This window comes from Parasteatoda tepidariorum, chromosome 11 (genome assembly GCF_982258835.1).
Source record: "Parasteatoda tepidariorum strain Cologne lab strain chromosome 11, Ptep-v5.0, whole genome shotgun sequence".
In the NCBI taxonomy this organism is placed as follows: Eukaryota; Metazoa; Arthropoda; class Arachnida; order Araneae; family Theridiidae; genus Parasteatoda; species Parasteatoda tepidariorum.
The window spans coordinates 90,148,181-90,172,909 of NC_141765.1; the positions used below are offsets into that span (position 1 = coordinate 90,148,181).

The window sequence follows — 24,729 nt, forward strand, 5'->3', positions numbered from 1 at the left end:
ACACTTAAAATTCGATAATTTCGCGAAGAAAACTAGAAAAGATCTAAATAAATAAAAAAGAAAAGAAAAAAATTATAAAAATTTTAATGAAAGAAAAAATATTAACAAAATTTTATTGAAGAAAAATTATCCACGAAAAACAGCAGAAATTGGCACTTTCTGACAATGTTGCCAAAGCAAATTATATTAATACAATAGTGTGAGGAACATCATAAAAATGATTTTTTAATCATTTAATCAACAGAATTTGAAACAAAATAACAAAAATATAAAGTATGTATAAAGGGTAGAGGGATAACATATTAATTATAATTAACTTACATGTCATTTATAATTAATTTCAGATTAACGATAACTAAAAATTACAATTATTAAAATGTCATATATTAAATATAACATTTTAATTTTTTGTATTTCATGGAATTAAATAACATTTTTTGAATAGCATTTGTTATTGAATAGTAATGTTGGAGAATATTCTTCATTTATAAATATTATGATAGAAAAACAATCTCTAAAGTGGTTATTCAATTTAAGCGATCAATGGAGCTGAAAATGAGCTTGAACAGAAGCCAGCTGTTGCATAGCAACAACTACTTTGGAAACACAGTCCTTCGCTTGAACATGAAGTTAATAAATCGCTTATGGAGAAGGTATTGTATATTATCTCATATCGGTTCTTATAACAGTATTTTTTATTATGTATTGACAGTATTTTTTATTATGCATATTAAAAATTTCAACAAAAATAATTATTTTTTTATGGGTTTTATTTTAATTTATCAACTTTCAAAACAATATAAACATATTGTAATAGTACTGAAAGTTAGTGTGATCATGAAATTCTTCATGATCATACAATTTTCATTTAGTTACTTGCAATGAAGTTTTTCATTTTAGTTGCATACAAACTATTACATTTATTTTTAGAGAAAATTTAAACTAATTTATAATTTGGGATGACAGTGTTGAAAATGCAAATAATATTCGATCCAAAATATTGAGCAACATTTTGTACAATTTTAACTCCTAAGAAAAAAAAATTTTTTTTCTGTTTGTATGCAAAGTGATGGACTATATAAAAATGAATTATCCTCGTTAATTTTTAAAAACAATAAAAATTTGTGAGTAACCTTTTGGACAGTCATGTCTTATTATTTATTTGATTCATTACCAAAATGCGATATAAAAATAAAAAATGCTAAAAATTAAAATTTATCTTAATTCTATGCAGTAATTAAAAAAGATAAACGGATTGAAAAGTATTTGATAACTTCTTTGACTCAAAATATGATCTTTTTCAAATTTGTATTTTAAAACTATATTCCTTAAAATGATGCATGTATTACCTTAAAACTTTAAATTAAATAATAAAAATAATAAATAATTATTAAAAATTATTTCTTTATTTTTTCGTGTGATTATCTTTGAATAAAAGAATTTTTTAATCCTGTGCAAAACTTTTTCATTCGCTTAAACATTTATCCAAGATATGGCGAAATATGTAAGAAGTAAAATTAACATTAAGGGGTCCAACACTAATGATCGCTATCCTGACTAAAGTATTAAGACAATATTTCCCAGATTGCGAACATTTTAAGGGTCAGAAATCTAAATCCGTCAAAAACAAGGCATTCAGAGAATTACATTTTTATGTCTGATTATGTAGATTTATCTTGAAATAATTAGCATATTTAAGGTTGCCGTTAAGATAAACTTTTAGAACGGAAAGATCTGATCACTACATCAAAAGTAATTCAACGTGTTTTTTTTTTTTTTTTTTTGCTCACTGTGCATAAAATTATTGTTAAAATCCGTAATTTCCCCCAAAAGGGATGTCTCCAATCGTAATTTATGTAACTTGCGGGTCGTTAAATAATTAATAAAGTCTAAATTGAGAAATTACAGTTTTTAATGACAATCATAATTTTTTTAAAGTTCACAGATTTCGAAATTTATGTTTGCAAAGTTAACAAGCATCTGCAGAAATTTTCTCAGGAAGGCACCCAGAAAAAATATTTACAATATTTCAAAAAATCGTGGAAAAATATTTTTCTTTTCTTTATTTCTGAAAAATAGTTTTACGTGCACGCAGTAGAAATTTTTACAAGCAATATCAATAAATTAACCAACAAAATCAGACCAAAATTAAAATTTTTAATACCATTTTAATCTTTATAACATGAAAAATTAATAAAAATCATGCTTTATTTAAATTCTATAAATTTAATATAGCACAGAATCTTATGATTTTTTTTATACATTTTTAAATACAAGGAGAATCCGAATCCTGCTCACCAATCTTCGTGATGGTCTCTTATTTATCTTCGTATTTTTCTTTAAAATTCGATACTTTAAAAAAAAGATCATTATGTTTATAAAATATATAATTACCATAATTTTATGTATTAACGTTTTGTTAATATGTTAATCCCAACATAAGGAGCTATTACTTGGATTTAAAAAATACTGTATTTGAAATATATATATATACAGTCCCTGGCCAAATTATTAGACGCACAATGAAATTCTACTTAAAATCTTAATTATCAGATGAAACTATACAGCTTAATTGTTTTTACGCGACTGAAACCGGTTTGCACTTGTTTACTTTCATGTATCAGTTGGTTAACATTGTAATACAATTCGTTGAAAATAAATACAAATAGAAAGTACGTAAAAAATCTCCCGAATAAAAACCCATTACATGTATATTTAAATATAAATGTGTTGCGTATAAACACGTGCAAAACATGTAATTATTAAAACACTACAGAGCGTCTAATAATTTGGTCTAATTATTAGGAGTAATGAGAAGTAATTTTACTTGTTAACACCATAAAATGATAACCTTATATTTTATATGAGTTCAAACTTTTTGGTGCTCCTCACACTATTGTATTGATATATTTTGCTTTTGCTATCTTAATACAATATTAGAAAGTACATTTTTTCGGGTATAACCGTGTGAGCTGATGACAAGATTATTCTTCCCCTTACATGACAAGATTATTCATTATGAAGTCATAGACCAATGCGTTGTACTTTTGAAAGTCTTATATTTAAAATTTCTATTCTTGCAAACTATTCGACCGATTCCATTAAAATTTTGTATTTTATAACTTACCATTACTATTTTAAGACTATGCAAAAAAATTTATGCCTTACAATTCTAAATTTTTCGACTATTATGAAATAAACAATAAAATGCAACAAATTATTAAAAATTATTTTGTATGCGTACATTTTTGCATAAAAGAATTTAATAATTGTTTGCAAAAAATGTTCGATTCACTTCAAGATGTGGGAAAATACGCAAAAAATAAAATTAATAATAATAGATTTTTTCTGATCTCTTGACAAAACTATTTATTGTATATTACGGTTCCCATTTTGATGAATCCATTTGTTACTCATTTGAGTGGCATTCACAATTTTATTACTTTTGTTAAAGTTTATTTAGTTATTTTCGATACAATTTTTTTTTCGACGTGTATTTAATTTTTATAATTTTTTTACTTTTTTATCAAATAAATTTTTTTTATAATATTTTTTTTATGTAAAAAACACAAATTATTTTTTATGGATAATAAAACAGAAATAATTTTTTTCTCAGAAAGTAGGGTTCTTGCTCCCCAAACATTGAGAGGGTCTCCTCGGAACCTCCTTGTTGCGACGTCCATGTCCTTAACTATTTAAGATGTTACCTATTTCATTGCGGTCTCTAAAAGTATATTCTAATTTTTGACATACATTGTATAAATTTATAATTAATATGGACGATATTGATCATTTTTTCAATCTTTAGAAAAGCAGAAAATATTTTTTCTTTTTTTACCCAGTTGTCTGCCAAACAGATAAATGTGTTTCTATTATTACTATTTAAATGCTAAATATTTTACACTTCTTATAATTATTACTTTATTTATACCATATGCATATAATCATCGCATACATATAAGTATATATAGGTTGCGTGCATATTTATTTAGTTTTCAAATATATATAAGTATCTATTCACGTTTCAATATGCGTGTGTAATATGCGCATAAATATTCAATGTTTCTCAATTTTCTCAATGTTTTTTATTTACTTTTATATTGAGTGTACAAATTAGTTCGGTCCGTTTTTTCGTGATCAAAAATGCTTTTATTTCAGAACAAAATGAATGAACAGATTAATCAAAGTATTGTCCATCGCTGACTACTACTTTTTCCCACCTCTCAGGCAATTTTCGAATTCCATGTCGAAAAAATGTCTCGTCTTTTGAGGCGATCCAAGTTAGGAGCCAATTTTCGATTTCTGCAAAAGAAGTGAACTGGTGACCTGCCAAATCGTGCTGCATCTGTCGAAACAACCAGTAAACAGAAGGAGCAATGTCCAGCGAATACAGCGGGAGCTGTAAAATATCCCACTTGAGCGTTTCAAAATAGTTTTTTACGGCTTTTTGCGACATCAGGCCGACCGTTATTATGCAGAAGAATAACTTTGTCATGTCTTTGCTCGTATTCCGGTCGTTTTTCTCGTGATGCACGGCTCAAACAAATCAATTGTAGCCTATACCAATCGCCCGTAATGGAATCACCAAGTTGTAGCAGCTCATAGCAATCAAAACTATTCACCATTCTTCATTCATCATTCTTGAAACGTCAGAACCATTCCCTACATGGTTTATCAGTTGGAGCATTGTCACCATAAACTTCTACAAGAATTTTATGCACTTTTCTTCCAATTAAAGCAGAAACATAAAACCTCCCGCAAATGGTGCTTAGTTACCACAAAATTTGACATATTCAACAAAGTAAAAAACACTGTTTTTTTATAAAAATCAAAGCGATATAAACTGAATATTATTGACAGATGTTTAACCTCTCTGAAACCACCGAAACCAGATGTCACTATGAAACATTCATAACAGCAGAGATGTTATGAAACATTCATAGCATCTCTTAAAAACGGACCAAACTAATTTGTACTCCCAATAAAATTATTCATTATTTCTATTCTTGATCACCTGAACAGGATATATGCTCCTGATGTTTATTTATTTATTTATATTTTAATTTATCTATTTTTGGTTTCGTTTAATAAAGTTTGTTTGTTTAAAATTATTGAATGTAATTGAAAGCAATATTTTTTTGTCTAGCTCCCTGATACCGGAATTTTAAATAATGGCAAAAAAATGGTAAATTTTGACTTAAAAGAAACTCATAAATGTGATTTTTTTCCAAAATTAAGTTGCTTTTTTTTTAATTTTTAAAAGTAGCAGAAAAATGATAAATTTTGATTTTTAGCCTTTAATGCATATTGAAAGAAATTTTTATGCACATTCCTTACATTCTAGATATTAATCAACTAGATAATAAAATACTTATATGCCATATAACTCTCCAAAAGGTTACTTTAATTGAATGATCCAACCTATGAAGATAAATCCAACAATATTTTTACATGGACAATCGCTTTGTTAAGGCATACAAACAGATTAAAAAAAATCTTAAAATATTATTTTTTTAAGTAATGAATTTGTTCCAAAAGTCTTTTATTTATTTCTAATGTTGCAAGGCGTGAGCACAATTTTTTTACAGGAAAAAAGAGAAAAGAAGAAGTAAACGAACAAAGAGCAATAAAAGAAGAAAGAAAATTGCGGAAATTAAGATGAGGGAGGCTCGTGAGGCCTGGGTGTGAAGTCGAGCGCTTCACGGTAGAACAGTTTAACGAGGACCGATACCGCGCACCCTCGGTCACTACGCATGCTAATCAAAGTCGTCACCCACCTGCTTGCTGACCGCAGCAGTGATGCTTGACTTCGGTGCTCTACTGGGATTGTCTTTACTATCAGTTAACTTCCGGACCAGATAAGACTAAATTTTTCGGACATTTTTAGTTTGTTTTTTTCCACGAACAGTGTTGGTGTTTATTTATTTATTTATTTTGAGAAACTCCCACTGCCTTTGTTCCACACTAAAATTTGGGTCTTCTCAGAGAAAACTTCCCTGTAATTGTTTCTTTTCAAATATACAAATTACTACTTAAATAGAAATTACTTCTGCTACAGACACATTATTATAAATATTACAATATTATAAATTTTATGCGTGTACCAGAAATATTGGTATTTTCATATGAAATTGATATTTTTCCTCATCTTTACACAATCATTCAAAGAATTCTAAATTTAATACCTCATAAGTGGAAGTCATAATAGAATTTTTATTATATTCTATAAGTTAGCATACAGTTTTGCTGCAAGTTTGAATACAGTCTATGTAGTATCCAAACAAAGAAGAAACTAATACAAAATCTGAAATCAAGAAAATTTGAAATGAGGCACTCATCTGGAACTTCAAATCAAAGTTATAAAAAATAACAAGATTTAAACAAATAAATTATTTTAAATGTTTCTGTCTTCTAATCAAACATTTATTTATTATTGTGAAATTTTAAATTTACATTCTTTATCTATTTATTTTGTTTCTAGCTTAAAAATATAATGCAAACGTGCTCTTTTTTTGTTTGTTTTTAAGAAAGTTTTAAATTTTTTCCTACGAAATGTCTTCTATCAAAATCTTAGCAGGCAACTGTAGTAATTTAAAGTAAGAAAGGAAATAAGATGATTTACAGGGTTCATTGTAGACCTCGCCCAAACTTCAGCTGTCAAGATAAGGATAATTGCTTTCAGGTGCGTTAAAAAGCCCCCCTAGAACGGACTTGGCTTAATACTCTCTAGGCATGATATAGTTATATTCTTTTGGCGCTTTTCTTATACCAAGGTTACTATTTTTCCTGGTATGAAGAAGGATTTTTCCTCTCCGCAAGAGTGAAATGGAAGTCTTAGTCATGAGAGGGAAAAGTCTTAGCTATCAGAGGGAAAATTTTCTAAGAATGAAAGAAGCGAAAAAGCTGTACCTTGACTTACCGCCATTTCATGAATAGCTTATCTTGTCTAGCGAATTGAAATAGATTTATGTAGTGTTTCTGCAATTTTAAATAAACTATAAAATTAAATAAAATTTAAATTGTCAGAACATTTTTTTCAAAACATTGGAAGTCGTTATTAACAATCGCATTAAAGAAATATTTGAAGTCTTTAAGAATTTTTTTAATTGTAGTTCAAATCTAATTTTTCATTGAGTACAATTATTACGTCAATTAAATTTAATGAAATCGATCACAATGTTATTATTATGATTAATAATTTTAAACCATAAAATTTATCGTCTGTATGAATGAGGTTTGAAAATGCAACACATATAAGAATTTAACATAATATAGTAACTGCACCGAAAAAACATAATTAGAAAAAATAATTATTTTTCTCAAGATTTTATGGGATAATGATTGAAACTATTTCTATGTATTGATATTCAAGCCGTGATACAGACTTGCGAACTAAAGAACTAAATTAAATTCATGTTGAGTACAGAACTGAGAAATCATTCAATAGTCTTTAATGGCATTAACAAAATATTTTCACGGCAATTTTATTTATTATTATTAAGCACAACATTGTTAAATGCGGTTTTATAATTAACTTTCCTTTTTTCCCAAATCCAAAGTTTTTTTCTTACTTTTTCAAAAATCTTGATCCTGAAGCTTTTCTTTTTAAAACTTAGTTGTTCTTTTTCGCAAATAAATTTTTCGAAAATTTATTAGCTTTCAGAAAAATTACCTTTTACTAAAATAAATTAAATATAGTTATTTGGTTTTTGTCATACGAAATGAAGGAATGTAAATCAATTCGCTCAATCCAAAAAAATTTTTAAATTTAAATGAAATTATATTTTATACAAAAAGAAAAAAAAAGTATAGAAAACTTTTTTTACACATAGAATATCCCAATAAACAAAGTCTATAAACTACATTTTTAAAAGTAAAGTTGAACTTTTAGTTTTTATTAGATGTCACAAAATAACATTGAATCATGGAAAAATCTAATAAAAACTGGACCAATAATTTATGAGGTAGGAGACATTGAAAAAAGTTTGAATAGCAGAATTAAAAGAAAGTAGTTCAAATCCAATTAGAATTATTTCTCAAGAAATACTGTAGTCGTGTTTAGGTCATGAAATTTCTCATACTTAAAAAAAATGTTTCAAAGCTTTCAAAGAACCGCAATGAATTACAAACGAAACCAAGTATTTTTGAACACCCTATGCCAAAAAATAAAGCAATTAATTTGAATGAAAGATTAAAAAAAGATTGATGATGAATAGATGAAATAAAAGATTTTAATTTGCATTGATAACTTTGGTTATTATTTGCAAACTCCTCCATACTTAAAATTTTAATAAAATAGTAATTTTTTTCTTGCAACTTTTTGGGCTATAACTCCGCAGATAATCAACGAAATTTTCGGAACCATTTTCAATCACTATTGAAATTGCTATTTTTAAGTTTATATAAAAAATTGTTAAAAATTTCTCAAGATATGGGGTTTTAAAGTATTTTTTCAGACTACGCATGCGCGGATTCATTTTAGAAATGTTTTTATATATTTAACATTTTCATCCATTTAACATTTTTATATATTTATTATATATTAAACAGGTGATTAAGAATTTAATGCATTCTTTAAAAAGTAATGAAAATCACGTCTCCACTCCAAACTAATCATCATGTAGATTAGGGAAAAGATATACCATATGATTGCTATTTAATCATGGAAGCCAACTCAGAAGACAATGAAACCCTTAATTTCAGAACTAATTTTTTTGTGAAAGACTGAGTTTGCGTTACTTGAGTGATAATTCTATTGATATTATACTACTAATTCTATTAATAATATTTTGTTAAGTTTTCATGTTTACTATAAAAAAATATACAATTGTAAAGTTCAATTTTTTTAAAATTTGTCTACCATATTAAATTTAATGACAATTAAATGTGGCCCTTTTACGACTAAATTTTTATTGCTAAATTAAACCCTACGAATGACCTAAGTATTTCTAAAGTTATAAAATAATCTTAGTATTTCTTGAGAAATTAATAAAAATGTCAAAATCTGAAAGTGTCTCGCCCATCATTGTAGGGCAGTATCATACCTGCCAACTCTCCCGGATTTTACGGGAGATTTTATTTTCCTATTTAAAGTGGTAGTAAATATATACTATTTTTTCTTTTATAAATTTAATTTTTAAATGATTTTGATCACCACTATTCTTACAAAAATTAAGCTTATATATTAATATGCGTTATTATCATGGTTGTCAACTTAATTTTTTTCAAATACAACGTATTTGTTTGCTTAAAATTGAAGTTTTAATTCCATTTTAATACCACTGGGAAAAATGATAATGGAAGGGATTATAAGTTGGCAGGTCTGCAGTATGTATTATTGTTACTCAATAGTTGTATTCTCTGTTGAATAATTACTCGCACAAACATGTGGAAGTAGAGCGTCTATCAATAATCCACAGTAAATCATTCTTATCTCTAAGAATATTTTAAAGTCACATTAAATTAATTTTGATAGACTATAATCAAATGATCACTGACAAAGTGTCCATCTTAAGGGTTTAAAAGACCTCAAAAATTAATAATTTCTGATTATTTTTTTAATTTTTATCTATTGGGAGATATTTAGAGATTATTCTAATGCACAAAATATTCGTAAAGGTTCGTAAGCATTAAAAATAGTCTTGAATGTATACACAAACTGTAATTTGTTTAAATTTTGGAATTTTTAATTGATTGACTTGTATAATCAGTAATCTGAAGAATATGTAAACTACTATTAATTCCATTTCACATAGGATCAATATCCCCCCCCCCCTTTAAGTTTAGAATATTTGGTAAATTTGACTTGACGACTTTTGTTAAACGATTAAAAAAATAATGGCCTATCGGGGAATATTCACGGGCGGGTATTCAGAACATCTGAAAGAACTTTTTAATTTAATGAATCCAAAAAAACTGATATTTATAAGGAAGTAATTACTGCAGACAAAGTTTAACTGCGTGGAACAATCAGAACTATTAAAAGAGGATAAAGTATCTGGACGAGCATTAAAGAAAACAAAATGGCGATACAAAAGAACATTAGCAAAATGTAATAACAAATGAAAAAACAAAGATGTTGACATTGTTTGAAATAGATATTTTTTTTTTTAATAATTACATGCTATACAATTTTTGATAAACCAGTACAGTTGTAAAGCTCAGAATACCCACGCGCCTTGTCAGGCGCATGGGTATGCTGAGCTTTATGACGTATTATATGATCATTTTCTAGAATTAAGGAAGCTTTGCAATCATCTGAAATACACTTATAATAGATTTTCGTTCTGTGTTTCATCCTTATTCGACATAAAAATTCATTAAATAAGACTAATTTACCACCTCGAATTGATTCGACGTACTCAAACTGAGCCATTTTGTTTGCATGTAAATCTTGGTGCCAACCTTAAAAAGTGATAAAGATAGTGGTGTTATCTCTCCCCTCTTTTACAAACAAAACTGGAAATGCAACTCCTTATCAACCCATACCCAATATAACAGGTGCTCATAAAGGAATTTTTTTGTTTTGTTAATTTTTAATACTTTTGATTCCTGTACTGATTCACTCTTACTCTTTCACTTATTTTACACTACAATATTTTAAATCGTTAATTTTTTAACTGGAATTTTTATATTTTTATCATTATTTTAGAATAATTGAAGTCAAAATAAGTGAAAATATTATATTTAGCATTTTAATAATTTATGATTACGAAATACAACATGAAACACCGTTGTTTTTCCTGCGTTAAAATTAAAATTTTCTAAACATGACACTTCCAAACAATCTTCAAATGTGCACATATTTAGATTTAAATTGAAAAACAATTATTCATTATTGAAATTACAAAATTAATTATTGATGTACTTTTGAGTAAGAATTATTGATACAATTTTAGAAAAAATAAAAAAAACTTTCGAATAACGCTTTTAAAAAAAATGTACAAGTTATTTCCTGATAATCTAAACGAATTTTTAGTAACTATTCGAGTGTTTTTAATAATTAAAAAATACCTAAATATATATTTGCTTATAATTAGAGCATCAGAAATTTTTTTTTTAAGCGGACACCAGTCTCGAATCTACGTCAGAAGATTATTAATATGCTACCTTTGTAATTTTTCGCCTACATTTTACGACGACGACAAATGAATCAACAGCAACGAAAGCATTCTTTAAAAAAAAAGAAAAAAAATTGAAAGCATTGCTTTATAAAACTCAAGTGTCACAAATATCCTTTTTTTTAAAATCTTTTTCGTTATTATTTTGTAAAAAAAGTTTTTTAATCGAGTCTTTTAATGTTTATGAGTTTTCTGAATATAACATAGTAAGAAAATTTTAATCATAAAGCATCTTTTATGGTAATATCATGTTACTATTCATAAAGCACCTTTTATGAACGGTAGCATCTTCACTTGAATTCCATAAATAACTATCATTGTGGTTAACTGATTTTTTTTTTACTATCATTTTGAGGTTTCAAAAGAAAATAAATAAAAAAGCAAATGCTACAATTTGATTATTCCCAGCATTGTCAATCGGATAATGCAATGCAGTATGCCCTTTAAATTAAAGTATAAAAAATGTACGAAGACACACGATATGTATAGATAATCTTCAAAAAGTTAGCATCGGAGTCATTTGAATGGTACCCACGACAAAAACACTCGGAATTGTCGTGTAATGTTTTAACTCAAATCCCTAAAAATCCCTTGCGCATCCGAAAAATTCAGCAAGTTTCACTCTCCCACTAAAGGAAGAATTAATCAACTATGGCTCTCAAAATCGAGGTAAATCAGTTTTCCATTTGAGACCCTTTATCGTCGTTGGCATCATAAAGATTTGGCGAGTAATGGTCAACGGGAACAGGTGCGGTTTTTCAATAGAACCCCTCCGCCCACTCCATCAATCATTCAGGTAGGGGAGAAACTTTTAGGCGAGACCTATAAGACAGCGATTTACAGACGTAAATGAGATTAAGACATTTATTAGTTTTTTAAAAGCAAGAAAAATTTTACTTTAAAAAATATATATCATAATCTGATGTGAATCATTGTAAACTCATTTCCAACATGAAAAAAAAATACTGACATTCAAATAAAAAAATATTTTATCCATACGAATTGCAAAAATTGGAAAAGTAATTTATTCCATGTTTATTTTGCAAACGTTTTCTTAAATCTCAATAAAAAACAACTTAAATACAATCAGTTAAGATCAGATATTGCACATGTATGACCATTAATGGGGCGATTAACTGATAGAGGCTAAGAGCACCGGTGGTTCATCGGTCGAGCACTTAATGGTAGAACAAACAAGGACCGCGCACCTTCAGTCCTTTGGGCAGATAAAAGTGGTCACCCATCCGCTCACTGACCAACAACATTATTAATCAGTGTTAACATGTTTAAAACAACTCAAATGATTTGCTAAACTGTAGTTTCTTAAAAGTGAATTTATTTATAAAGAAGTGAAATAAACACTGAAAAATACACTACTGGTTATTAAAATTGCTACACCAGGTAGGAATGCAAATAACAGAATGAATATTTATTGGGCACATACGTTATAGTTGGAGGAACAAGTGATTAAATTTTCAGGATATTTGGATGTATAGATCCAGAGGAATAAGTACTCAGAGCAGCGTCCCCTGGCAGCAATAACAGCACTTATTCTCCTGGGCATCAAGTGGAACAGAGATTGGATAGCATGAACGGGTACAGCATTCCATGCATTTTCAACATTATGTCACAATTTATCGACAGTAGTGACTGACGAGTGGTGGTGTGCCAGTCGCTCGGCAACCATTGACCAGGTGTTTTCAGCTGGTGAGAGATCAGGAGAACGTGCTGGCCAGGGCAAGAGGCGAACATGTACTGCTTCTAGGAAGGTCAGGACAGATCGGGCAACATGCGGTTGTGCATTGCTGTTTGAAACGTAGCTTTATGGAGGCCTCGAAGATAAGGCAGCGCAACTGGTCCTAACACGTCAGAAATGTAACGGCTGCTGTTCAAAGTGCCGGTAATGCGAACAAGAGGTGGTCGAGGCATGTATCCAATGGCACCCGATACCATTACTCCAGGTGATGGGCCAGTATGACGATGTCAAATGCAAGCTGCCAATGGCGTTCTCCACAATGTCGCCAAACACGAATGAGGCTATCATGATGCTGTATATAGAACCTGGATTTGTCTGAAAGGACGACGTCATGCCATTTCTGCGTAAAGGTTCGTCGTTGATCACACCATTGGAGGCGCTTCTGCCTGTGATGCAGCGTCAAGGGTAGTCGAAGCCATGGTCGCAGTGTTGACAGTCCATGCTGCTGCAAACGTCTTCGGACAGTTCGTGCAGATACTCGTTGTCTTGAAAATGAACTCATTTGTTGACTCAGGGTTCGTGAGGTAGCTGTACGATCCCTTAAAGCCATGTGGATAACATGTCTGTCTTCTCGACTGTTAGTGATTGGGGGCCGCTAAGATCCTGCACGGCGTTCTATATGACCATCATGAACCCATCGATTCCATATTCTCCTTACAGTCGTGGGATCTCGACCAACGCGAGCAGCAATACTTCGGCATTATAAACCGCAATCCCAGTAGGCCACAATTTGACCTAGATCAAACTCAGACACGTGCTGGTAAGCATTTCCCTTGCTTATAAGAGGCATAACAAAAACTTTTTTACCCAAGAACAACGCTCAAATTCAATTTATGTATGAGAAACTTACTGTCAAATCTCTTCTTTTAAATACATTGTAGGTGACGCCACCGGTGCCTGATCGCATGAATGCGCTGAAAAGCTGATCATTTGCATACCACAACATGCTTTATCCGTCCTGCAAACTTCACGTTCATGGTGTGTCTCCTTCCTGGTGTAGCAGTTTTAATGGCCAGTAGTATAATATATGAAAAATGCAGAATTCATTTTTATACTAATATTTAACGCATCTGTGTCAAGTCATCGAAGCGACAATTTATCACGCACAATTTGTCGCGAGACAATTCATCGTGAGAACAACTAGACAATTCGTCGTGAGCACAATTGATCGTGAGAACAATTCGTGGCAGAAACGATGCAGTGTTTCATGCTGAATTGAATGATAAAGGATAAATAGTAAATGAATAATCACAAGAAACTGAAGCGGTAAGATATTACCTGATTAAAAAATTCATTCTCTTCAAAAATAAATAAATAGCAAATAGCAGTCGACATGTTTCAAACGCTTCAGAAATGGGCTCCCATTTTCAAGACTTGTCAGACAGAAGTGAGAAAAGCAAAAGTGATTTGAAAACGTGAAGTTGCCAACGAAAAATGCGAAAAATAAAGGGAGAAACAAAACTACAAAAAAAAAAAAAAAAAAAAAAAAAGCAGGAAAAAAAGATGAAAAACAGAACAAGTAAAACCACAGTGAGTGAGAAAGGCAAATCAGAGTAAAATGCATTTCCACGTGATGCGGAGGTGGTGAGGAACTAATGTCGTTAAAAAGAGAATCAGCATTCATATGAATAAAAAAAGATTCCAGGGCATCAAGATGAACTGATGTGACTGGATAGAAATAATTTTAGCATTGTAGAAATTGCACACTTCAAGCAATGGTACTTTTTATAAAAAATAATAATAATAATAAAATACACTGTTGTACGTTTTGAAGTATTTGTCCTTCTGTTTGGTTTCACTAGATTAAGCGAGAAAAAATACATTGGAAACAATGGCTCACTTGTCTGTATAGCAACGTGAGATGCGTATATGAGTGATTCTTCGTAAATATGACAATTCGGAAAGAAAAGTTTCTTCAAATTTAAGGTCTTCAAAATAATCTGAAATTTTTTTGTATATTTATTTAGTTACATTTATCAATATCTTACAGACAGCAGTGTAGTTTTTTGACATTTGCTCTAGAAAAAAAATAATAAAATAGAAATTCATTAAATTTTGAATGCCAGGAAAATGACTAGAAGGCCAAGAAAATGACATATTAGCTTAGAAGTTAAGAAAACAGTCGTTTTAAGCTAATAGTAAGTAACTCAACTTAAAAAACTCAAAAAAGATGAAGTTGAGAAGTTAATTCTAACTTTTTATGTCAATAAATTCCAAAAATAATTATTGCGAACAATTTTAACAAATTAGTTAAGTATAATGAAAGTGAGAGAGTAACTCACACAATGAGATAGTTTTTAATTTTACTACACTTTAATTTGCAAAGAAACAGTTAAAACAAAGAAAACAAAAACAATTTGTAAAATTTCATTAATCTTGAAGCTTTCAAAGGAAGCAAAATACCTGGAAGATATTTGGGTAAGGTGCAGAAATTTTTGAATTTGTGATATTCTAAGAAATTTTGACACAGTCTTTTTTCCCGGGCCACTTAAAGTGATTAGCAGTCTGTTTGCCAGCACGAATAATAAAGTTAACTTTAATATCTATATGAACGACTTCAAAAACTTCTCCTACAATAAAAATGATAATCTTAGGAATTTTTTAATTAAATTTATAAAAATTTACATTAAAATTAATCTTATAATAATTTACATTGGAAATTTAAATTGTACAGTGATGTTCTTAGTTTATCCTTTATATTTTTAACTATCTATGTTTTGAAAAAAAATAACCTAACGCCTTTGCGTTAGATGGACCATGATTTGTTTAAATAAATTTTTTTATCCACTGTAGAAAGAATCAAAAATGTTTTTGTTGTTGATATGTACAGAATAAAATTATGCATTATAATCAATCATTAAATAAATATATAACTTTAATTACATACGAACATAATTCGGGACGAATCTTGGCTGTTAAAACTTCGTTTTTCTTCGGATTATCCGCCGTTCTGTTCCATCGGTTTTAGCATTCTCTTGCAAAATGAGATTCGCCGCAAATATAGCAATCTTAAGGAATTCTTTTTGTTGATTTTTCTCCTTTTTTAAAGCTTCTGAAAAAAAATTTTTTTTTAAATTTATCTAGCATATGGAGTGGGGTATATTTCGATTCTGTTTGAATTTTCTATTCTCCTCTTTCTTAATTTGGTTGTTTGAATTTTCTTAATCTTTCAGTTTTGTTTTCATATTCGTTCTAACGTGTTCGACAGACATCATTCGGAATTTTTAAAATTAAACCACACATCAATGAAGTATTCTGTCATTTCCAAAGGGACTTTTCGTTCTGTAATCCTTTAAAAGCAAAGCTATTCGAAAGTGATTATTTCTAATCCTCTTATCCATTTTTTTAAATAGTTACAATGCTATGTTCGTGCTCAAAATCAAATCAACTCGTCTCCGCTCTTTTCTGATGTTTTGTAAAAACTGTCTGATTTTTTCGGGTGTCATTTTGAACTAGAGTTCTTTTACTTAACTATAATCATCTGGGATTTGTTCTTCTCTTGCGATAATTTGGACGACATTGTATGGAAGTAATCCTATTAAAGGCGGCATCCATAGTTCCCTTTCTTTTTTTTCTTTTTTATTCCCACTCGTTTTGCATGTCTCTTAAACAATACCAGCTGATGTCCTTCACTTTCGGATTAAACTTTTTTAGAATATTATGAAGCTCCAAATTTTGATTTAATCAAGAGATCATTTTCGCTCCTGTCGTTTTCACAACGGTTTGCTTTATTTTGTATACGCAATTTTTCTAATTGAAAACTTATTTCTTTAAGTTCGTTTCCTTTCTTCGGCCTCTATTTCTTGAGTTTGTTTAATTATTTCAGCTTTTCTTTCCTCCTATTTTCATCTTTACGCTTTTGTTCTTGAATTTCTAATTTACGTGCTCGATTCTTGAATTTCTAATTTACTTCTATGAGTGAACTCTAGAATTCTTTCACAAAAATCTTCCTCGTAATTTTGATTTTCTATTATTTCAAATAGAAATAAAATAATTACTTCAAATTTTCAACGTTCGCAACGCCTATTTCAATAGCAATAGTCAGCAAATTTTCTTTCTTGCCGCTCGCAAGATACGTCATTTTTAAATTATCGAATAGTTTGAAATCGAATATAATTATTGTTCAAATATATTCATAAAAAATCCTGTTGATTGCGTTTGTACCTATGATATAGACTTATTGAAGAAATTCCAAAACAAAAACTTAACTCTTATTACAAAATAGAAAAACACAGTATAAACAAATGATCGGACAACTTTGCTCTGTCTGAACAAAGCTAACTTATTTTAGGAAGAATGTAACTCCCGAAAGTCAGGCGATGGCATCTTTGAATTTACACAAAGTGATAAATTCTGTTCCTATTGAAAAACAAGAAAGGAGTCTTGCAAGATAGCAATTTTACTTACACATCTCCTTTCATGGGTAGTTTATGCACATTAATATTTTCTCTATACATAAAAAAATAAATAAATACAATAAAATACCCTAAAAGTGGTAACATAACAAGTTAAGGAAAGAATATTTTGGAAAAGTTGCCAAGAAAATTACAGGCATCATAAAAGTTAACCAAATTCATTTTTAGGGAAAAAATTTATAATTGGCCCGGTACAAGTTTGTCATAATCCAAAAGATTTCTGAATCTACACGAATATGTAGTCTAAGATTTTAAAAAAAGACTTTATTTCATTTCTAAATGAAAGATTCTTAATATTTTCGCTTGTTGAAAATAATGTATAGTATTCGGGTTTTAACATTTTGTCCTAAAACTAGTTATCTCTAAATTCTAATTATTTTTAGATTAAGTGATGCTGTCGCACAGTTGTCATAGAATATTTAAGCATCAAAAAATAAAAAAGGCTCTATATATCAAGCTGATACTTAATTATTCATTTTTTATTTTTTGTCTCTCCTGTCAAATCAGTTTTGTTGGAGATGACCGGTTTTCGAACTCATTGATTCATTTGATGTTTGGGTCACCACAGGAGGTTACCCAGATAGCAAAATAAGGCTTATTTCTAATCAGCAAAAACCTTTATATGTAAACCTAAAAAGGTTTTTATGCTGTTTACCTGTAAACCTTCTGATCCTAAAACGAGATCGGTGTCAATCTGCTCTATTCTACACACATTACTCTAATCCAAAACCTTGGAAAACAACCTGTATAAAAACCTGAAAATCAAGGTTGTCTTAGAGTTTGCAAGCGTGATAAAAATCCTTGAATAAACGTTAGTCTTAAGGAGAAAATAATCTGAAAGCTAGGTAATTATAACGTTTCTTTTCGCAACGTCTTGTATGCTCAGCTTCTTAAGTAACAATACTTTTTAGAAAAGATTTAAAAAAATAATTTTCAATCCTTTTAGAATGAAAGGTTTGAAACTGCAATATTTTTGCTTTATTGAAAAAAGGTTTTTAGTACAAACATTTTCGTGACAATAAAAAGAAAATTCTGACAAAGGTTGCCGTAAGGCATACCCTCCAACTGCTACGGAATTTCCGTAGTTTCAGAAATCTTCTTTTCAGACGGTAGCAAAATTAATGTCTTAATATTTAAAATAAATTAATTTTAGCGTAACTTGTCCACTATTACTTATAAAAGTGCAGGCCATATGGCTAGATTCTTAAGTTCTGATAAAAGTTTCATGAGAGATCCATTTGCTTTAAAAATTTCTACTTTGGTTCGCTACCACTAGAAAGAATTATTTTCAAAATCCTCATAAGTTGGAGGGTATGCCGTAAGGTTACATGCCTTCTGGGAAAAAGAGTTATGCTTCAAAAACGAGAAAAAGGATGCTCACATATTACATATTCACATATAGAGTTCTACAGTTGAGAAGTTGGTACTTAAAATATTCTAAAGTCTAACAACGCTTTAAGAAGAGCTGAAATATAGTGAACAGTCAGCTATAGTGAACGTATAGTGGTCGTTATTTAAATGTTATTTCCTACACTTATAAGCAAAGAAATTGGTAGTTCGCTTATAGCGGACTCAAATTTCCTTTTTTCATCTATTTAAATGAATGTTACTAAAAGTTTTGTCTATATTAAACTATTAAAAGTATATAATTATGACTTTTAATATAAAACTCATTGTAAAGAATTGCTTGAAATGAATATTGAATAATGCAAGTGGTTTCAAAGCCAGGAACATTGGAGGGTGAATCAATTGCACAGGAAAACCAACTTTTAAAGGCATATTTTTTTCAAAATTGGGGAAATAAAAGGAATAAACCACTAAACAATTCCAAAAATGAATACAATTGAAAATGAAAACTTCATCATAGTGAGACAATCACTTCGTTATATGGCGAATACTTTGAACGCTGTTTAAAGTTCCGATTAAAAATTTCCTTATAGGGAGAAATTCACTGCAAGTAAAATTTGTTTTTTAGAAAATGTATATATTTATATTAATTCGTAAGCAAATTATGGACTATTATAATTATTATTTACAATAAAACTACTGCAATAAACTAAAAAATAAATTTTTTCCACGATTTTGGATATAATGAACAATTGTTTATGGTGGACATATTGCATATGCCTGGCGCTCCGGGAAAATAAAAATAGAACGGTTATTTTTTCATTGACGGAATACTTTAACATAAAGAAAATATTTTAGGGCAGGCTACTACTCAGCTCGTACTACCAAAATCAAAATGAAAAAAATTCCTTGAATTAGCTCATGACTCTACCTTTGCATGTCACCTGGAAATGGAATAACTGATGGTATATAATATGCTTTTTATTTATTTTTAAGTTTATTGTCTCATGAAAGTTGTTCCTTATGTTTATTTTATAATGATACTGATTATTTATGATGAGAAGAGTTTGATAAAAATATTTTTGAATATTTGAACCAATTATTAATTTGTATATTATATTATTTTCTAGGAGACTATTTTTATGAATAATTTATGGGAATAATAGCTCTGAACTTTAATTCTTTGATATTTCTTAACTTGATTTGGATAAATTTAATAGTTTAGATCAAGTGATTAACTTTTGAAGTATTTTTTAAGCTTTGAGTTTAAAATAATTCCAACAAGCATGATTAAGGGTAATTCATAGTGCTTTTTTCATGTGGTTAAGTGTTTTATGTGTTTAGATCTTTTTATTCTTGTGCAGTTTGGTGTTTCATAATGCTTAATTCTAAGCTTCATTGTTAGTTTTGTGTTTGAATTTTATTTAAAGCCCAAACCCATAACTTGAGGGTGTAATACAAGAATTTATCATTTTGTCTATTTGTGTTAATTCAGAGATGCCATCGCATGACTTTTGGGAGCCTTCCTCAAAGGAGTTAATTTTGTTCTGACGGTCATCGAGCAAGGTTTTCCGGCCTAACATAGTTTTTTTACATTGTGTTTTTCTATTTTGTAACAAAGGTTGTTAAGTTTTATTATGGCGGTTTCTTCAATAAGTCCGTATAAATTGAATCATAGTTAGCCAGAGCCTGACAAAGGCATTGGCGAAAGCGGCAGCTACCCCAAATCGAATAAAAAGTTTATTTTAGGTTTCTTTCTTTAATAAACTTTTTTTAAACAAAATATATGTACAGTGTAAAATCCATCAGTTTTATATTAGCTTCTTCATTAATCTATAGTATGAACGCTAAAAATCTATCTTTCGTAAATCCATGGCTTTCCAGGGAGGAATTCGACTAAATTTTAGCTATGACGATGAACAAATTTGGTCAATGAAAAGCCTGTATTTTTACCTATCGCAAAATGCGATATGTTTACAAAAATATGGGCTTCTGATTGGCTTAATTGAGTCAGCGTAATAGCTAGGTGACAAAGTTAACAATCAGAAAACTACATTCGGCATGATGAACATAGAATTGTCAGAAAATCAATAAAATAGACAGAACGATACTTCGTCTGACCATTGGAGAAAGGGGGACTTTTCAGCTATTTTAGGCTCTAGTCAAATTTCTTGTTACATATCTATAATGAGGCGAAAAATTTAAATACATCCATAAAGTTCGGTTCTTCATTACTGAAGTAATGAAGCAGAGGGGGTCCCAATTTGGCTAGTCGGGCCCTGCAGTTAGCATTTTGATAATACATTTTTCTTATAATGCTCTGGCCACGATATTAAATATCATATTATTTGTAGTCATATCCTTAACAGTTAGTTTTATCTCTCTTTATTTTCGTACCATCTAAGGAACTATCTTTTGAATCATTCATTGTGTGATAAAAGTCAATAAAATAACAAGCCTTAACAAAATAATTTATTGTTAGCTTATAATTTCATAAGGTAACCATCTGTCTGCATATTTCCAAGTTTCTTCCGAGAATATGTCATCTCCAGGATATGGCATGTTTTCAAACTAAATTGAGATTTCAGTCCACGAAATATACTATACCAAGTAGGAGGATAGGAATTTTTTATATCCTAACAATGTATCGACGTCAGCTAAGCTTAAAAATGCAAGAATTTCACTTTTGATAAAAATTGGAGATGATTGGTTTGGGAATCATGGCAGATTTCAAACAATGACAGATGTGTACTGAGTTTAGAAGAGACTCATAAATGGGATAAAATGTTTTTAAAAAATCAACTAATTTAGCTTAACTTTTTTACTTTTAACTCAACTTTTTTTACTCAAATAATAAAATATTTATGTGCCATAAAACCTTCCAAAAGATTACTTGAATTGAATTTCTTACCCTTATAATTTTCTATTGTAATTAAAAACGCCGATCAAAGGAAATAAATTTCATAATATTTTTATATGGACAATGGCTTTATAAAGGCATACAAATAGAAAATATTATTTAAGTAAATAAATGTTGCCTAATATATTAAGATCTTTCGTACATTAGTCATTAGAGAATAATATTTTTTCTTACAGGTCACGATGTGCAACAGTGAAATTGAAGACGCATCTCACGCTGAAAATCTTTTTTATTATACTCATATGCTTAATAATTTTACTTGTCTTAAGCTTTGATATTTACGTAGCACCATTAAAAATAAATGCCCTTTATCATCAAAGTATCAATCAAAAATTGAAATACAAAGTTTTTAAATACTTTGAGAAGAATGTATCGCATAATGGAAGCAATAAATATAATGATTCGGAGCATGAAGAATATCATAAGTTTCTTCTCGAAGCAAGACACAATGTGACATTTTTCTTTTTTAATAATTCAAACACGTTTCTTCAACTTTTTAAAACATGGCTAGAAACTCGAAATAATCCAGAACCATTAGAAATTTTCTTTACCATCAACCATCAACATGTATGTAAAAATAAAGGAAAATATTTGACTCTTTTGATTGCAGTGACATCATCAGCATCCCATTTGGAATCAAGAGCAGCCATCAGAGAAACCTGGGGTAATTTTGCGAAAACAAAAGGACTCAAAGTAGTCTTTTTTGTAGGTTTGCCAATAAATCCAAAATATGATTCACGTATCTCCAATGAAAATTCAAAATTCCAAGATATCATACAAGGTAAATTTGTGGATACATACTCTAATTTGACAATCAAAACAATTTCTATACTCAAATGGATTGCCAATGTATGCTCACAAGTGAAATACATTTTAAAGGTAGATGATGATATGTTTATCAATGTAGAAAATTTTTTGAACATAACAGAGACACAAAATTATTCCAAAACTATTCTTGGGGAATTGGCACATGAATGGCCACCTGTAAGAAGTCACCGAAACAAATGGTACACTTCATATAATGATTATCCTTTTAATGTTTATCCTGATTTTGTGTTTGGACCTTCTTATCTACTAACTGGCGATTCAGTTAGTTCTTTATATGAGGAGAGTATTAAAATGAAATTATTTCATTTAGAAGATGTTTATATAACCGGTATTGTTGCAGAAAAAATAAAAGTAAAAAGAATTAATCTTTCACAAATGTATAATACTGTCAGAGATTTACAACCGTGTCATTTTAAAAGGTTGTTAAGCAGTCACGGTCATACACCTCCAGATATAAGAAGACATTGGCTGTGGTTAAGAAGAAAAAATTTTGAATGTGATTCGTAGAATCCCTCAACAATACTGTAACTTAATCATTTGTAATATTAATGAACGGATTTAAGTGACTTTGTAGTGAATTTAAGTAAAGTCATTTTAAAGTACTTTCGTTGCTATTTCACTGAATCTTTTTATTTCTAAAATAATATAAAGTACGGATGCAAAAAACAAACTGTTATAGAAAGACGAGGAAAATGCTTGGAATATTGATGAAGATACCCGAACTTTTAGGGAACTTGGAAATGAAAATAAATAAACCCAACCATTTTCCAATTTTAATTAAGGGCTCTATATTAGAAATAAAACAGCCGCAACGTAAATAAACAGCCTGTAAAGAGATTAATATACATAACATTAAATACATTTATTTTTAAGGTGTTCAATATATTTCGTTATTTTATTAAAATAAGCATGAAATACTTTATTAAAAGTTACTTTTAAATTCAATATTTTTTAATTTGAAAATTATAGTAATTAATTATAATAATTAAGGAATTATTTTAAAAAAATCCCTGAATATTATTTATTTGAAAATAATCTCTTTTTTTTTTCAAAAAATATGAGTTAAAAATGAATTTTAATATTTAAAAAAAAAGTACGGAGCTCTTTAAAATTTCATATTTTTATAAATTGCAGTCCTAAAGTACTTTTTAAAATAAATTAATAAGAAAATATGCTTTCTTCTATCAAAGTTTAAGTTCTTCATTAGTAAGCTATTACAGTATGACTACAAGAAATTTAATTTCTATTCATCATTCTTTTGCACAGTCTAGGTTTTTGCCTTTAGTACATAATTCTTCCCATTAAACATTTTTAGACTAATAAGAATTTTTTTTCCAAATCCATTACTTCTTTACAATTTTTGTCTGTAGCACAATCTGTGTAGCCTATACGTAAATTCGGTCTTGCTTCTTCGGATAGACAATCAGTACAAATATGGCCCTTGAAACGACTTCGAATAAGGACCGGGTTCAAAGCCCAGCGATGGCTGGTCAATACGTATTCCGCACCCGACTCGCACCGACCACAGTGATGACGTAAAATTTCCTCATTGGTAGACGTATCATGGGTTAGAGTAGCTTTTCCCTCAAGCTAACAATGGGAGGTTTTCGTGGTTTTCCTAAACAAGTAACTCAAATGTGGGTTAGTTCCATCAAAAAGTCCTCCACGAAGGCAAACATTTCTCCCAATACTTGATCCAGGAGTTTCCTTGTCCTCTGGATTGGGCTCAAAATTACAAGACCACGGAGTAGAACATAGTAGTAGTAAACCCAAAAATTGATTCGACTGTTCAACGACGGTTATGAAATAAAATGGGGACCTCGTAGTATCACTCAAAATTTCATTCCAGCTTTACTACTAGAGCAAGCGTCTTGACATCCTTTTTTTCAGAAACATGAAATATTGTTCAACAGTTATGGACATGGACGTTTAGTTCTGTGGTATTTGGTAACAGATGGTCTTTCAGTACCAGTCCTGGGGATAAAAGAATTTTATTTCCTCAGTTGAACTTGAAGGTATACCCTCAGAGAGTGTTGTCGGGCAGTTGCCTTGGTTGGAGGCAAATTTGTGAATTCAACCTTCGAGACTGCCTATTGAAAGAGATTTTAATGAGTAAGGTTAAGAGGAACTCTGCCGTGTCCCGTATGTAGATGGACTATTAATTTGACTGCTGCATCAGAAAACTGATCAGGCGTAGCTTTAGGATCATTAAAAACTGAGTTTATGATCTTCTTGAAAATGTTGATGAATTTTATTTTGCCTTTCCTTAAATGACTGTCGCAGCCATTGAAGACGAGTAGGAATGATAAAAAATTATTCTCCTTTACATGTTCATCACATATG

At 29.6% G+C, this 24,729-nt stretch overlaps 1 protein-coding gene across 2 annotated transcripts; it reads left to right on the plus strand.

The window, feature by feature from the left end:
* Positions 1–566: 566 nt before the first annotated feature.
* On the plus strand, positions 567–22,988 carry LOC107446500 (beta-1,3-galactosyltransferase 1). 2 transcript variants are annotated; one of them, XR_011638228.2, is made up of 3 exons: positions 585–653; positions 19,497–19,603; positions 21,735–21,873. XR_011638228.2 is itself a non-coding variant. In XM_016061171.4 (2 exons), the coding sequence occupies exons 1-2, from the start codon at positions 625–627 to the stop codon at positions 22,891–22,893; spliced, it is 1,188 nt and encodes a 395-aa protein (XP_015916657.3). In that variant the 5' UTR covers positions 567–624; the 3' UTR covers positions 22,894–22,988. The 2 variants fall into 2 exon arrangements, 1 of the variants encoding a protein (XP_015916657.3); XM_016061171.4 differs by lacking the exon at positions 19,497–19,603 and having other exon boundaries at positions 567–653; positions 21,735–22,988.
* The last annotated feature ends 1,741 nt before the right edge of the window (positions 22,989–24,729 follow it).